General features: G+C 42.7%; 2 protein-coding genes across 2 annotated transcripts in view; one reads left to right on the forward strand and one right to left on the reverse strand.

Annotated features, from left to right (window-relative positions):
• Positions 1-4,493: 4,493 nt before the first annotated feature.
• T265_10870 (hypothetical protein) lies at positions 4,494-5,954 on the reverse strand (the record flags this gene model as incomplete). Its single annotated transcript, XM_009177364.1, has 1 exon — positions 4,494-5,954. The coding sequence occupies one exon, from the start codon at positions 5,952-5,954 to the stop codon at positions 4,494-4,496; it is 1,461 nt and encodes a 486-aa protein (XP_009175628.1).
• Positions 5,955-8,025: 2,071 nt separating this feature from the next.
• The window catches only part of T265_10871 (hypothetical protein), a gene marked incomplete at both ends in the record, with an annotated part of 31,408 nt that continues 22,813 nt past the window's right edge, over positions 8,026-16,620 (forward strand). Inside the window, 3 exons of the mRNA XM_009177365.1 lie at positions 8,026-8,110; positions 9,724-9,868; positions 14,534-14,628. The remainder of the gene's footprint in view (positions 8,111-9,723; positions 9,869-14,533; positions 14,629-16,620) is intronic.

A 16,620-nucleotide genomic window follows, 5' to 3' on the forward strand; every position in this document is an offset into this window, starting at 1 on the left:
TACATCCGACATGGGGCAAACACGGTCAGCTATGTTCAGGCTTACCAACCTTCTCAGGGACAATAGCGCGTTGCATACTCGTTGCATAACATGTGCCGATGGTTATCGTGGTAATAAATTATTAACCAGCTTCTAGAGCTTCCAACAACGCCTGCTTAGTCCGCAAAGATTCTGAACTGCCTTTCGTACCCCAGGTTCAGAGCAGTTTTTTGATTGGCACTGACTACGTAATGTCTTTAGGAAACTACCTCGTTGCCAGATACTCTCAAATGGAGTTTATTTTCTGGATCTCCCATCTTTACGTAAGTGTAAGCAACTCATTATTAAATTTTATTACTATTATTACTCTATACTATTAATGGATTTTGTAAAGAGTGAGATTATTTGTCTGATAGTTGCGAATGCCACTACTGCGGCATTTTCTCACTATTAATTTGAAGTCCCTTGTAGTACACTCTAGTTTTTCTTGAATAGCACGAATGAAAATTGAGCCAATAAGGATCGGCACAAAAAGGTGGTCTGACGTCAGAAACTGCTACACAAAACTGATACAGAGAATGTCGAATGTCACAATTCTGTGTTGTTTGTAAACTAATGTGTCCGTTATGTTTCCAAGGTATTAGCTTACCTCTGCAGTACTATGTTCCTTCTTTTTAAAAGCACTCATTCTTAATGCATGTTGATTCAAGTACTGTCAGACAGGGAGTTGCAACGGTAGTAATGTCCCTTACTGAATTCTCGTTGGAATGTCAAAGAAGAGAGGTTAAAACTATGACAACTTTACGTAAAAGTGTCCGCAGGATATTTGATTCTGAATGGTGTCACCATTCGCTGTATCCTCAGAAAGAACACCAGTGTTTGCCACCGTACAACCGGGCCAATTTATTTAACTAAAGCCTTATAATTTGAGAGGACTGAAAGGACACTGAAGTAGACATGGAACTAGCACAGTAACTAGAACGGCAACGGCGGACATGGAACTAGCACAGTAGCTAGAACGGCAACGGCTTTTCGAACGTTGCAAGATGGGACGGCTAATTGTTTAACCGCAAGCCGGAGGGAAGCGTTTTCGAAACTCTGCGTTCCGTGGGATGTGCACTGCTAGTGATTCTCAATAAGGATGTAACAAATGTATAGTGCTTCTCGGCCTTTCAGCATAGATTTGCCTCACCGACCGGACGAAATCTCAACTAGACATCACTAAATCTTTTCTGAGTACTAACATTCTATAAATAGACGCAAAAAGTAATATACACGATACACCTGATAATTCGTCGCTCAATGAGCCATTGAAAACCTGACCAGAGGATGTGGATACACGATTGAAAAATGAGTGACATTATATCCTTTCTAAGTGTATGCCAATGCAACAGATGATCGTGACAGAATAGGAGGTCACGTATTCGAAGCCCAATGGAATTTCGTCAGATGTGCACTGCTGATGATAGGATGAAGCAGCTGTACGGTGCTTCTCTGATTTTCACAATAGACTGCTTTTGCTTACAGGATGGAATCTTCATGATAAACATAATTTTGGCCTTTGAGATTCGTTCGATTACCCTGTTCGTACCAAACCTAATGCAGCTTCCGAGGCACGGATAGGGTTTTTGTCCTGGATTGGATTTTTTAGGATTAGATTGGATTGACAAGCTAAACCTTTCGCACAGGCCACGGAATACTATCTGTTACAAGACAGGCGACGAAAGCGAACATATTCAAAAAGCTGCCTGACTCGTTTTGGAAGAGGAACTCAGAAGGTCGCAGCCCGTGCACTAAATCCTTGTCAAACTACCCTCAATCAAATGGCCAAGCCGAGAGAGTTGTGGATACTTCTAAACGAGCACTGTTGAAATCTCGCAGGGAGGGACCAACGTACGATCTATTTCCAAAAGGGGGAAATGCCAGGGCGCGCCCAGACAGAAGAAGAAGTACATGTGCAGAGAGTGACGCATCCCCAAGGTCACCATCGTTTTGACACTTCCGGAAAGTAGGTGAGTTGGCGGTTCCCACGAAACACAATTCTCACCAAACGGCCTAGCAACACACGACCAGCGTAGTGGGCCTGAGAATGTTCACGACCGGAACACCACCATTGGCTGTACGGAGCGAACAAGTGAACGACCATTTTGGCCAAGTAGTCATCCTATATATTTATGCAGACGCTCTGTACGTTTTGTCCTGGCAATACAGCCGTGTCCCCAGTTCTCTGTCTTCTCCCTATCGCGTAGTCTGGCAGGCCCAGTGCAGGCGTAACCCCATGGCTCGGTCACCGCACACAATACAACAGTTTCATAATTTTTAGTGCCCTTCTCCGGATTCTTGAGGACGTGTTCAAAGATTATGTCGCGATTTGTGATTTCGAATCACATGAAGAAGCACCGGTTGTAAATGGTCAGCACCCTCGGCTACGTCTGCACTTCGTGATTATTAAAAAAAAACAAATAAGCCAGCGTAAACCAGGTGAACAATATTCCGGCTCGTACAGGCTTTGGAAATTCTTTAGTGTTCTGTTCATTACCTCGTAATTCACAAAATTAAATAGAAGTGGAAAAGATGAACACCCTTGTGGATATCAGTGATTGAAGGAAGGCTTTTGGAGTGTTCACTTACACTGGTGCACCCAAAGTTTGCCAATACAAACAGCGCATGACATTCACAAGCTTCTGTTGCACACCCTGTAACACAGTCGTCTTCAATGAAACGAACCAGGTTGATAAATCCAAGGCGAACTTGACTTCAAGTAACGGTAAGGATGTAGAACATACGCACATATTCCATAGCCTTGATAACTGGCGAATTAAAAAGTGTGACGAGCACAACTATTTCCTGGCCGGAATTCTGCATTCTGTTACGCGGTCCCATTGACATAGGTCCTGGTGAGACGACGTAAAACAAGCGACGTGAAGAGTTTGGTTATGATGAAGGTTAAGGTAATTACATTGTAAGCGCCACTGTCAATGCAGGGAGATTTTTCGAAATCAGGCACCATGACCCACCTGCAAAATAAGCCTACAGAATTTCTCACCTCCTAGATGTCTTCAACTTTCATGACCCGTCAGGCTCATCAATATTCGCAGATGCAATTTTTTATCTAAAACCCGACAGTTCGTTGCATTATACGACCTTGAGTTCTTCAAAGAACCAAGTGCCAGGATCTAACTGGCTGAGCGGTTCCACAAGCGGAGCGTCCCGGGTCCTGTGGGATGGCGGACAGTATCTTCTAGTAAGAGTTGACATCAGAAGACGCATTGTCCAAGAGGGAATTAAACAAATGTCTTTAATAATTTTGGTTTGCATGAGGGTCCGAGATCTTCTCATGCCAATGTTCAGCCCTTGCGCACGATCCCAAAAACAATAGAGGGAAGCGGAAACGAACACTAGCGTATTTAGAGACCATGTACGTTTTTTAGAAAGAGCACACCACCTATATGTAATGACGATGTGGCCTATTTACTTTAGGGGTTGGCTGGTATGCGGAATACACCATGCGAACAAATGGTTCTGATTACTTCAGAAGTTAGTACTACGCTGAGAAAATCTCCGTTTGGGACAATTTTAGTAGGCTTTCCTTTTTTTCCGTGCATCCGGATTCTAGTCCAAGACGATCATCCAACTGAGTCTCAGCACTACTCGGCTGAACTACATTCACATTCAGTTACTCCGAAACCACAACTATAACTGAGCTCTTAACTCACTAAAACAAAGTGAATATGGCGTCTCGAAAGCTGTTTTTGAGAACATTCGAGCTACAAACCTTTGAGATGTAAGCAGACAGAATGAAAAGGCAAGAAAACCATACCCGAGCAACTATGAACAGACGACCATCAACTCAGAGACAGAAATCCCGATGGCTCAAAATAACACTATTCCCAAAAGAAACAGCCACAGCGGTTTTTGCGACACCAAAGTCACGAAAGTGGAATCGAAAGGAACTCGTCATTGGAGTCAGTTCAGCAGCTACATTAGTGTCCTGAATCATCGTCTCGGACCAATAGAATACGTCAGTAGAATCCGTGTCCACCACACAAGCATAATTAGACGGGTCGTGTTGCTTGTTTCCGATTGCAGACCTTATAGGCTGCTATGTTAACTGAGCGTAGGATTTTGAAGTTTTTTTTGTAATACCAACCACCGTAATGTGTGAATGAGGGCTAGATATTATGGCCGTTTACAGTTGGTGACAGATCGACCTGTCGGTCCCTCAGAGTGAATATATGCGACCTACAGGGCTCTTAGTCAAGAGGCAAATAGGGAGGAGGAACAGATATGTGATGAAAAAAGTTTTAAGCGGTGGCCTGATTCTCATTAACCACCTAGCTGTACGCAGCAAGTAAGTTAACCCGACTGCTGGTACCATGCGACGGCCAATATGGCATGAAACCATCTCTAGGTATGCATCTACTTACTGTACATGGGCTGGCGAACTGTCAGGGACTATTGGGGTCATCAGCCACGACTTTCGGTCTAAAGGCCCAACCGGAAGGCAGTGGTAATTAAAGTAAAGCCTCCAGAGCAGCCTGTACTTTTAAAAAGCAAGTCGACACGTGTCCACTACTCTGGGGAATCGTCAGGTTCAAAAGTTTGTCCACGAAGATAGGAGACGAATGAGGTAGAGCACCAAGCTTACTGCTCCAGGCTGGGCACCGTCCTAGTGGATCCAAGTCGCTTGGAGTTAAACAGCCGTGAATTAGGAGCTGGGATATGATGTAGACCGACTGACTCCACAAGAAAAAAGACTCTCCGGGAACGTGGAAACTGCTTTTGCGTACGACCGAGCCTCGGGATTTCCGCTCCCTCTCCAGGTCATCCAAAGGTACGTACAAAAATTTCGGAAGCCATGGAAATCTTTCAGGCACTGGATGAACCAAAAGTGGCTGGATCACACGATCGTATTCCATTGCCTTTTCCAATTCACCGTTCATGCAGTGTTCAATCGGCATGTACGCGAAGAACATTGGCCATTCACTCTCGATTCCGGTGAACTTCATTAGTTCTCCGGGTTGATAGTGAGTGTTCTGGTCAAGCACCGTTACATATCCATCTCTGTTGAATCGACGAAAGCCGTACTGATCTTTCAGACGGAGAAGGCAACGCTCTAGTGCAGGCCCAGAAGGCTCGGTTTTTGAGGCCCCGTAGGCAGGCCAGCAGAGCGCTGGCAGCAGAGATACATCACTACCTTTTGATGCTGGTTCTCTAGGTAGCAGGTTTGTCATGATTATCCGGTTTCTGTCTGCTGCATCAATGTCCATCAAAAGTGTGGATGAATGACTACCTTCGGCGCCGTAGACATTGAGACCGGAAACGGACTCCAACGCAGCCTTGGCCATCCCGATTGAACTGACATTTAACTCTACCATGTTTCGGTTCTGTTTGGTTCCGCGTTCCCACATATCGTAGTCTGGGATCCGATGGGCACGCTCCAGATAGAAGACGAGATTTTGCATGAAAGCAACTTCATCTCTGGTGTATACAACTTGCAAACCAGAGGCAGTCATTTGTGCCAGTTGAATGAAATACAAACTCCCGCAATCCATTTGCAGGTTTTTATATTCCGGATCAACGATTGGCTCCCCTGTTTCATAGTTCAATCGGGAACTAAGACAAGTTTCCGAACTCTGCGTTTTCTTGAACTGCTGTGGTCGGGAAGACTGTTGCATCCATCCAATCAGGATACCTCGCATACATTTTACAGCGCACTGACCAAGTTCGTAATGTCTACCGGCATCATCATCCACACGCACGAAAGCTCGATGAAGAGCCCACAAGACAGTGGCACAGTAGACCGAATCCCGAACATGACTGAATTTGCACTGAGGGTCTTTCGGGTTTAATGGGAAGAGACCGCTGATTGGGTACTGAAATTTGAGGATTTGATCCTTCACGATAAGATAGAAATGATCAAGGTTCTTCTTAAAAAGGACTTCCTGTGGCTCTTCTGAGTTGCTGACTGTCATAGTTGTGGGTTTTGGATCAAGTACGTTTCAATCGCAAACCCGGAAATCAAATAATCGACATAAACACACTGCCATGACCTAATTTACATGGCAGAGAACCGTGTAGGTTAGTCATACTTTGTGCGCCGACCCACCTGGCATGAGAGCCTCTGTGGGTGTCGTAATACATTCCACAGTATAGCTTAATGGGTTATGGAGGTGCACAAACACGCACAAAGTGATACCGTTCAAGCTCTTTGTAACGAAAGATAGGCTATGATCAGTGTGCAGTTCGGTAGTTACTTAGAGGTTTTGAATTGTAGCTGCTAGTGGATCCTATATTGAAAGATAGCGTGCAGTTCGGTAGTTACTTAGAGGTCTTGAATTGTAGCTGCTAGTGGATCCTATATATTGCAGCAAGTAAATATAATTGTCTGATAATCACAGAGCCGCACAGAACCAGCTGAAACCGAGTCCAACAAGATTTGGAGGAAAGAAGTGAGACTTGGTTATATCCATGCTCTCATTCGTGGAACCTTGTCTCCTTGGTTATTGCAGCTCTTGCCAGTGCTTCGTTATAGAATGAAAATAGTTTTGCGAAAACACTGAGAAAATACTGCGTTGTCTTATAAACCAATCTACATAGTAAAGGTCTGAATATCTCACAATGTTTGGAGGTTAAATATGGAAAAACCTCTACAACTTGTAAGTGCCCGAATCGCACTGTCGTATTTGTAACAACTTTAGTAAAAATTTCCTAGTACTTATTTCTGACATTAGTATACTGATCGTTACCAGTGTTTTCACAGGTGCGTAGCGTGCATGATTGATTAAATATATAGACACAACAACAAAATGGGCATTTCGTTGTTCTGGCAAGATAATTTCTCTGGTTCTTCAATAGTTTTCGGTCTCGTTCCTGATTATATGACAACAAATGAATTTGCGGTTAAACCTATCAATCATCTACAGGTTCCAAGATTAACTTTTGATTATTAAAACATAGGTGGAATGAAATTCGATTAGTGGCGGCTTACGAATTCGATGAGAAAGTACTGTGCCAAAGGCTGCCAATCCTTAGGATCGAAACTGAGGGATTTGCGCTTGATAAAACAAACGGTTGGAGAATAAAATATCGATTTGCGTACGGTAGATGCACAGACAAATCACTGTGTGCCGGAAATATTGTAGTTACGAGAGATTCAGCATTAAATGACGAGCTTTTTCTTTGGCTTGTAGAAAACATGGACACAGGTGCAAGAGGTCAGGACCTCTCATTTCATTGTGTACTCCTATTCCAAAGCAAGCTACAAGATGGTGAAACAGTTTTTACCATAAAAAGGTTAATTTTTAGAATGTGCAATCTCGTAATTTTCGCAGGAAAAACTCTAACAAATAGAATAAATAACTCGTAGGTCTCTGTATTCAACATCTTGCAACGCCTTGTCCCATAACGCTTTGTTTTGACTTTAAAATTTCTGCAACAAAATTGTAGGTTTGTGGGCAAATTAGACAGGTTTGTGACAGCTCACTGGATATAGTTTTACATAGTAAGCATCATCTTCGTTAATTTGCGTGTTGGTCCGTAGATTAGTCTAAACTATGCGAGAAACCAAGTTTTTTGGAACTTGAAAACTCTATGCAATGACTGAATTCGCACTTGTTTGCGGAGTTTTAATTTTCAGACAGCAGTGTGTTTGTAAGTTACCCCATACATTTAGTACCGACTGAGTGAAAGCTACCGATTTAAGCCAGCTTGGGCGTGTTTGAAACGATGACATAATAATATTCACGTGGAATTTCTATTTCGGGTAATCAACTTGATCTCCGACGTGGACGTTTACTCATGCAAAAAATTTCGTTGATTGAAGTATTCACGTGGAATTTCCATTTCGGGTAATCAACTTGATCTCCGACGTGGACGTTTACTCATGCAAAAAATTTCGTTGATTGAAGTACATCAGACACATTGAGATGGATTTCACACTAGTCGCCCACGCATTCACTGACGCGATCAAGTGACTGCGCAAAACGCATTGCGCACACATCGATATAAATGTTAGGCCAATTGAATGTAAGCTATGGTCTCAAGGAGGCCACCAACATACACGCACACGTTGAAAACGCAGTTCTCCTTTAAGCCGTGGTGATTTTGGAAGTCGATCGGTGGCGTGACAGTGAGCTTGCTAATTGGATGTACTCGGGATGAATAACCCCAGAATCTATTCTCTTTAGTTTTTTTGTATTTCATATCATACATATTCATTAATCATCCTATTCCGTGTTTATTTACCAACCAACTAACCACGCTGTATGCCGTGCTGTAGAGAGTGGCTTACTGACATGTGGCCTGGTGCATCATATTTGCTTACCAAAATGAGAAATTTCATATTATTTATTTATTTATCTATTTATTTATTTATTTATTTATTTATTTATTTATTTATTTATTTATTTATAGTGAATGTTGGCTAGGCGGTTTGAAGAATTGGGAATGGGAACTTACTACCGCGTGTTTTATCAGTATGAATTCTTTAAGACTCCGTCAAACGATTGTTTTGTGGCAACTGACATGTGGGCTGAGCTGATTGGGGTTCAAAATCTATGTACGCCGAAACTCAGGCAACTGTTTCTTGCCTAGTCTGAATGGTTTCATTTAGTTGACGGGTCAGCATATATTGTCAAAACGTGGCAATTCGTCGGACATTCCTGGAAGGTGACTAGGTTTTCTATACGTTGGCTGAGGGTGACTCGAAGCCTCGCTACGGCTGTTGGACTCAGTGAGTGAACTCACCCAACTGCTTACTATAAAATATTTTTAATCCTGAGGTCTAGTGACCGTATATCCACTCTTCAAATTTCCTAAAGCATGATTTTGATGGGACAGTACTTATAGGATGGCATGTGCAAGCGAAAAATGATGTATGCCAAAATTCTGGTCTAAACGGTTGTAATTCTGTGCTGGTTTGAACATTCTTATTGGCCCATCCCAAATTAGGACTGCTGAACTCAATGTTACTCCTGTCAAGAATAAATCAAAAGTGTATCTGACCGACCAAAAACAACGCAAAATCATGCTCGCCCACTGAGAATCAGGTATGAGTGCGTAAATCCGAAGAAAAAACGCAACATTGTGGAGCTGGCTTGTTGAGTCTGAACTCAGGCGGCTCTGATATGGGAATGGAATATCAGTTTCATGAAAGCCCAAATGTTTAGGCTCTCGAACTGGAAAAACTCAACATGTAAGTTGTCACTGTTGCTGCCAACTGTATGCATTCTTCATACCTCCAGGTTTAAGTTCCTAGGCGGATTGCTTAGCAACGAAGCGATTTGAGAACGATAGGCATTGGAATAATATGTGACAAAATAAAATAGCGGCACACAATCCCGCCATCCAACTGTTTTTCTTTGTTTTCCTGGTTTATAAGCTGGTTATCACATCACATCTGATTGTTTAATCAAGTTGTGATATCGGGATTTACTTAGTCTGGCAATTAATGAGACTCTTCACAATGAACATGCTATATTCATCGATACATTTTCCAAACCATGTGATTTATGTGTGAGCGATAGTTGAAGTGAGTAAGAAAAATAGAAGTCTCAAAATGGCAAAATCATAGTGCACAAAGCCGATGTTTTTCCTTGAAATGGGACATGGGAATATTTTGACGGTAAGTTTAACAAATAAATGCTTTTCGAAAATGCTGTCGTGAAATGATCATATGTCGTTTCCAGTTCGATATAACCAAAATTATACCTTTAATACTACTTTACTTGTACGTTTCTTTAGGCTCAAGGTTATGGCACGTCGCCCTTCGCCCCAAGAATTGGAAGCTGTATTCACAAGTATTGATCGAGATGGTTCAAATACCGTCCACCGAAAGGAACTTGAACAAGCTCTCTTAAGATCTGGTTTGCCCCCGAAAAACGCGGATGTGAGTTTACTGGTAGTTTTGCATTATTTATTCTAGTGTAAAAAGTATTGGCGGTCAAATTTTATGGTAGAATTAATCAAGCGGACATATTATTGTTTGTGTTGGTCCGACCGTTCCACGTTATATTCACGCTATTTTATTATTGTCACAGCTCACCCGGAATGAAATAAGCCATGTGTCATGTATTTAAGCTGATACCGTTAGCATCCACTTGAGTTTCTCCGACACCTACCTAGCGTTAGAAGTACAGATAGCCTACAGTATTTCTGGTATGCGGAGAAAGTGGACGGTGCACATTTCTGAATACAATGATTTCTGTTTGAGGCACATTCATATTCCGGGCTAATTATTTCGGGTATCGTGATGGGACATTCAGAATCTTCACTGGATTTAGTGAATGAATTGAACGGCATGACTGTTAAGTGATTTAAATATCGAGCCGGGCAGTTTGGTAGTAAACTGAGGCGATATCGACAGTGCATAGTAAGTTAGCGGTGGGCTGTATTGCGTCGGTATGTAGACCTAGGGGCCTTTCAGATGGTGACCAATCAAGGAGTTAGCCAACCACCTAACAATCGGGACTCAGCATCCAAAAGACTCATCAAAGGTTAATCTCCCCCAATGTTGGCAATGCATATATGATCAAGAACACAGCATAGCTCAACTCCTACACCTTGAGGCATTACAAAGCGCTGCTAACTTACTATGCAATTCTGCTATCACTTCGGTTGACTGTGAAATGTTTTCAACCAAAGTATCCGACTCAGAGAACTGGATGACAGCCATATACACCTCCCAAGCCGCCAACACGCCTCCAGATAGCAGGTATGATTGTTAATTCATGTGGATCACTCATTTTACTCGACGCCAACTTCTCACCTCCACACTCAAGCAAACACTTTGAGTAGGATTCCAAGGGCGAACGGGACTAACATTTTCACGCCACTAAGTGACTTGATTTCGAGTACATACTGGAGTTTGTTTAAAATGTAAAAAGTGAATGGAAGTGAACTAAAGCTTATGAGTTGAGTCGCTTGCGATGAACATGAAAATGGGTGAACAATCAGGGCGGTCAACCGACTGACTGAGCTAACGGTACATTAGAGGTAGACTAATGTTCATTTGTTCAAAGTCACACCACTCTCGCTTAAACGGTCGTTCTCCTTTTCTGGCGTACTTATTCCGGTGAGTCCACACCAAAGGGAAGGGAAGGACTCGAGGTTCGCTCTTATTAAAGCTCATCAGCAGTGCATATTCAATGGTTTTGCCGGGATTTGAACCCCGGACATCCAACATGCGAGACGAGCGTGTAACCACTACTCCACCAACGCACGTTGGACGCATCTGAATTATCACGTCTGAACAGGCGAACGTGTTCACACTTGAGCGATATGACTGGTGTGCCCAACCCATCGAACGACGACCCAGGAACTGTCTTGGTTGTGACGATCAACTGACCCGCCAGTCAGCAATTCCCATTCAGGTAGCGTGACACACGCTTGAACCCACCGTTCATTTCTTTCTAATTCCATGGAAAACACCGATAAATAATCAGCCCTTTTGCTCGTATTGTGACGTAGTCTTGACTTTTGAACTCTTGTCTCATGTAAATAGGAGAGTAGAAGCAGCTAAGTTTTCCTAAGCAGACAGTCCGAATATCATATTTAGAGTATTAACGCGAAAGGCCCTAAGCTCACGGTGACTAGCTCAGGCGATCAATTTTAAACAATCTTATTCCCTGCGCTACTTGCATGAAAGTGGACAATTTCAACCTTGAGCTTGAGAAACGCAACGGTTTAGTAACAAAGCCTGATGGTAAAATTCAAGAGAAAAATGAAGCAGGAAGTTTTACACGGGTAACAAGATGCACACTGATTACTTTTGAGTCAGAACGGTCCAGTTCATTAATTCTCACGTTACCCAAGACGAAGACAATAGGGAATAGGTTTACAGTAATGGCTATGCGTGGGAAAGCATAGAACTGTCCTGTGGAGTAAACCAGATGGGCGCTTCTGTTTTCTCATTTGTGTTGTTGTTAGTCATGGCCCCTCCTTCACCTTAAACGCCTTAGTATGTGTGATATGCCCCCTTGATGTTTTTCAAATTAGACTAAATATTTCAAACTGTACATAAACTTTACCAAAAGTAACTTATTTCACTAGTTGCCATTTATGGTTTTGTACAAATGTTTGTCATTTCAACATGAAGGAGTAACAGAGTGATACCTGGCAATAGATCAGGTGGTAGTTGTAATGTTCACCTAGCTTGTCAATTGACTTGCAAACGTTGGTGGATGTGATAGTCCAGAGTTTCTCCCGTATGCGTCGCCTTTCTGTAGACTTGAGCCTATAGCTGTCCGTTTGTCAGTATAGCATTGAAGAACGTCACCAATGCCAGTTCTCCGTTAATCTTTTCTTCGAACAAATTCGATGTCATCAAAAACATTGTTTAGTAGTTGTGCTACTGGCTTCTTTTGATGATCACAAGCGTCGCCAATATAACCAACCCCATTTGTGTCCCTCATAGTGGTTGGTCATACTCTTCGCTGAACTCAAAATATGTGACGAAGCAAAAGTCATGTAATTGGCAGAAATCTTTTCCAGCGACCTAGTTGGCATGTTGCCCTTTCGGCTAGAGTTAACTTGACAGAATAGAGATCTACCAACATTTATAATGAGCTCCCATTAAATAAGGACATTACTCCGCGATGATTGATACTGACGCATACCTATCTCCGTAAAAATTGCCCCGCGTGGCTGATTGAGTGTTGGGACCCATCGATGGGGTGTTTCAACTTCTTCCATATTTCTTTCCAAGATTCCAGGTCGCTTTTCCTGGGGGTGGTCGGAGGGCCATTGTCCCTTTGTACACATTTTGGGAGTCCTTAGAAGCGGAAGTTGTAAAACCGATATTCCTCTTTTTTAAACTTGTGCAGACCTTGAAGCTTCTTTGTTTGATATTTGCTCGCTTTGGTCACGTTCTAAGCGATGATACTCAGTTGTGACATTAAGTAGAGCTTTCCCTTTATTGATGTAGTCTGGTTTTTCCATGATCACTGACTAGTAGGAGCCGCTTGTCTGTTTGTAAAATCAGGGTTTTCATCCTTCCTCAGTATATTCGTTGCCTTTTTCCATTGCTTGCTGGATGACAAGTTGAGCGGCTTATTGAGTGTGAGGGCCAAAACATTCGTTTGCCGAAGTTGTTTTTGAGAGCGGCTTGTTGAGTGTGAGGGCCAAAAAAACATTCGTTTGCCGAAGTTGTTTTTGAGCGTTTCTCTGGAGTCCGATAGGCTTCATCTCCGTTTCTGGACTGGCTAACTACTCCAGGTTTGTCGCATCCCTGAAGCTCTTTGATGAGAACATTTTCTTCAGCTTCTGTGACTTGACTTTTGGGCAGATACTTTATCTTGGTTTCGTCATGATTACTTTTGTACTACTGGTTTCCAATCGGCCTGGAGAATTCGCATTCCAGATGAGCCTTCTTGCCTAGAGAATTCGCATTCCAGATGAGCCTTCTTGCTTCTGGCAATGTTGGTAACCGTTCATTTTACTATCACACTGAGTTGCCTCATGCGGTCTAATACTATTGTCCTCAATCCAGCCTCTTTATACTCATTCGCTATTCTCTCGTGTTCTTCAGTGCGGTTGTGAGCATCCATAGTTACGATCCTGGCTGTTGGTCAGCCATTCCACCTAGAAACTGTGCCAGCTTTTGCTGTTTTATAGACGGCCAATAGGTTAGACTACGTTGAAGGACTCCTTTGCGCAGCCACACATGGGAAAAATAGGGTTGCTGTTTTGTAGATACTTGTCCGAAGGCGAAAAACGGCCTCCGACCAGTTGTTTTGGACGCCGAAGGCCTCAGGATATTGATACTCTGTCGAAATCAGGAAGGACTGGGGGGCGTTCGTATACTGGACCAAGCAGGAATAAAGAAAAACGTGAATTTATGAAGTCGTTGCTCTCCATCTAATAAGCTGCCAACATACATATCAACATTGACCCTATTTATCAGCCCCTATGAGCGGGAGTACACCAGAACCACAGAGCTCTGGGATACACAAGCAACCAGGCTAGGAATTCATAGAAGAAACAGGGAAGCTCGATTCAAACGGACACATCGATTTGATTGGAAGAGGTGTCCATTCAGTAACCCAAGGTACAAAACTGACCGGTGGGGGCAGGGACGCCAATCGTAATAACTAAGAAAAAGCGACGCAACCAGACAGTAAACTCCAAGTAGGTTTTATACCACAGCACTATGCAAGTCGATAAGAGGGCCAACCAAAGCGAGGAAAGAAAGTACTAAAAGTAAAAGGCGTTGTGGTAACCAGCCGACTCAGGGAAAAACAGGCCACAACGCAACGTAGACAAGAACGGACCAATACGTTCACGAAAAACGCCGTCACCCAACCAGCCAATCACGATAGGAGAAAACAGATGGTCTTCAAATCCTGTATAAACGCAGACCACGTAGAAGTAAACCTATTTCGATAAAAACTAAGACAGTTTCCGCGCAATGAAATTTTGGGGCTGAAATTATGCTTCAAACTAGGTAATTAACGTGCAACGATTTCTGAGGAGAAAGGAAACCAAAAGTTTGATTTGTAAAATGATTCTTTTTTATTCATTATTTATTTGGTTATTCTGTCTCTGCTCTCTGCAGCGTTTGATGAAGGAGCTGGACGTAAATGGAGACGGGATAATAAAGTTGGAGGAATATCGCTTTGCTCTCGGCCTCACTGATACGCCTGCAGCAGAGTAAGTTTAGTGAAATTTACTTGTTATAAATTCCACTGTGGTCTTTTTCTTACTGTTCTGCTTGTGACATCAGTGAACGTCATAAACGTTTTCTGAAACAGCCCGATTTCATTTACCCTTTATTAGTGTATGAGCACATATCTTGAAGTTGTCCTAACACTCAAATTCGGTGTGCGTTTCTACTGCTATACTGGAAACGCATTTGTGGCACACCAAAACTCTGAAAAACCGTCCTTATTATTCGGATCAGTGCTTTTCATCCCTCTTTAATCTACACGGGGTTTATTAGGATTTTCAAGCTGAATATATGGTGGGTCGGGTGCCCCCATTGGTGGTTAATTAGGTGGCCGCTGACCTGTTTGAGTAGCTTATCAGTTTGCTTGCAAACGCTTCGTTACCAAGAGAGATGCCAACACCAATGTGAGTTTGAGTGGGTCATTGTTTTGTTGCTTCTTCATCACTGTTGCGTTATAATTAACACTGTCGAAAAGCTCCCGACTGTGGATTAGTATTACGAGATTTTCCACATTGTTTTGAAATATTCACTACTGGGGGCATACTACTAAATGCCGGTTAACTGGCTAAACCGTTCCCAGTGATTTTTACTGTTTTGGGAAATTGGTGCTTTTGAGAATTATCTCCTTGACAAATTGGGAAGTCCAGCCTCGTCGATGAACAGTCATACAGAGGGGATTTTTAATATAGATTTCGTCCTGTCAGCGAATGCTGAGAACACCATGTAGCTGTTTAATCCTTATCCGGAATCATCTGCATTGCGCTAATTATATTGCTGATCAGCCGGTGGTGGCCAGACGGTTAAATGACAGGAAACTAGTTTTCGGATTCAGCTCTCTGAGACGCGCACAGATGGTGATTCAAAAGAGGGATTAAACAGCTGTATGGTGCTCCCAGGTTTTCTAGTTTAAATTGGCCCCACTGGAAGGATAAGATCCTTATTGGAGTGATGAGTCAAAAGAAGGATCAAACAGCTGTATGGTGCTCCCCGGAAGGAAGGATAAGATCCTTATTGGAGTGATGAACTCTTCCCACATCACCATCACGGACTTCCGTGGTTGATACTGTTTCATTTTCTCCGTCTGTTTCAACGAAATCACTATTGGATGGTCCCATGACTGAATGTTTTATCTTTTGGTCTAAAGTTCTTTATGACATTTACCTAGGCAACTTATTCACAACATATGTTTAATCAGCTGTGGTCATTGTGTTCTCACCACCCAGTTTAGCTGTGACTATTGATTTTCTTTCAAAGCAAATGACTGTTGCTTGCGTATGCCGCCTTTCACGTCTACACGCAAGATAAGCTGACTGATGGTGCTTTTCGTAGTGTAGAGTTCTACTCAACTCATTTGGAAACAAAGAGGTTGGTTAACATCTTTGGATATATTCTAACTTTCTACTCTCTGGCGGCAAATAAGCAAACTTTCAGTAGTTAGCGGAGCCAATCCAACTTCCAAAATTGTCTTCTTCGGGCTGTTAGAGTTAACAGAATTCCGGAACTCAACGAGAACTATTTCAGAAGTATGAAAACATGGTGAATGACATGAATCTGAAATCAGCTCTTGCCAAATGGCGAGGATGTTTACATTGAACATATGGGCAACGGTACCAATAAGTAGGAAATAGACAGATTTAAAATAAATAAACGTGTAACACAATATGACACGGGATTTCTACCTGAAACAGTAGTCTGAGTCTTGATATAAAACAGAAAGATAACCGTTCAGATGTAACACCCTTTTAGTGCCTAGCTGCCCTGCCATCCGGAGGAAGCAAGAGGGCTGGGATGCTGCCAGGATGCCCAAGCCTAGACAAGGGAAGTCTAGAGGCAGAGGTCGGATTAGAACCACGGACATTCCGGTCAGTAAATTTGCCCTCTATCCACTGAGCCTTCTCGCTCCGAGTCTTGATATAAATGACCCATTATGCTCAATTCGATGCCATGTGAGAGAAGAGGTGTTTGTTGATATCGAG

The sequence above is a fragment of the Opisthorchis viverrini genome, assembly GCF_000715545.1.
Source record: "Opisthorchis viverrini unplaced genomic scaffold opera_v5_422, whole genome shotgun sequence".
NCBI lineage: Eukaryota > Metazoa > Platyhelminthes > Trematoda > Opisthorchiida > Opisthorchiidae > Opisthorchis > Opisthorchis viverrini.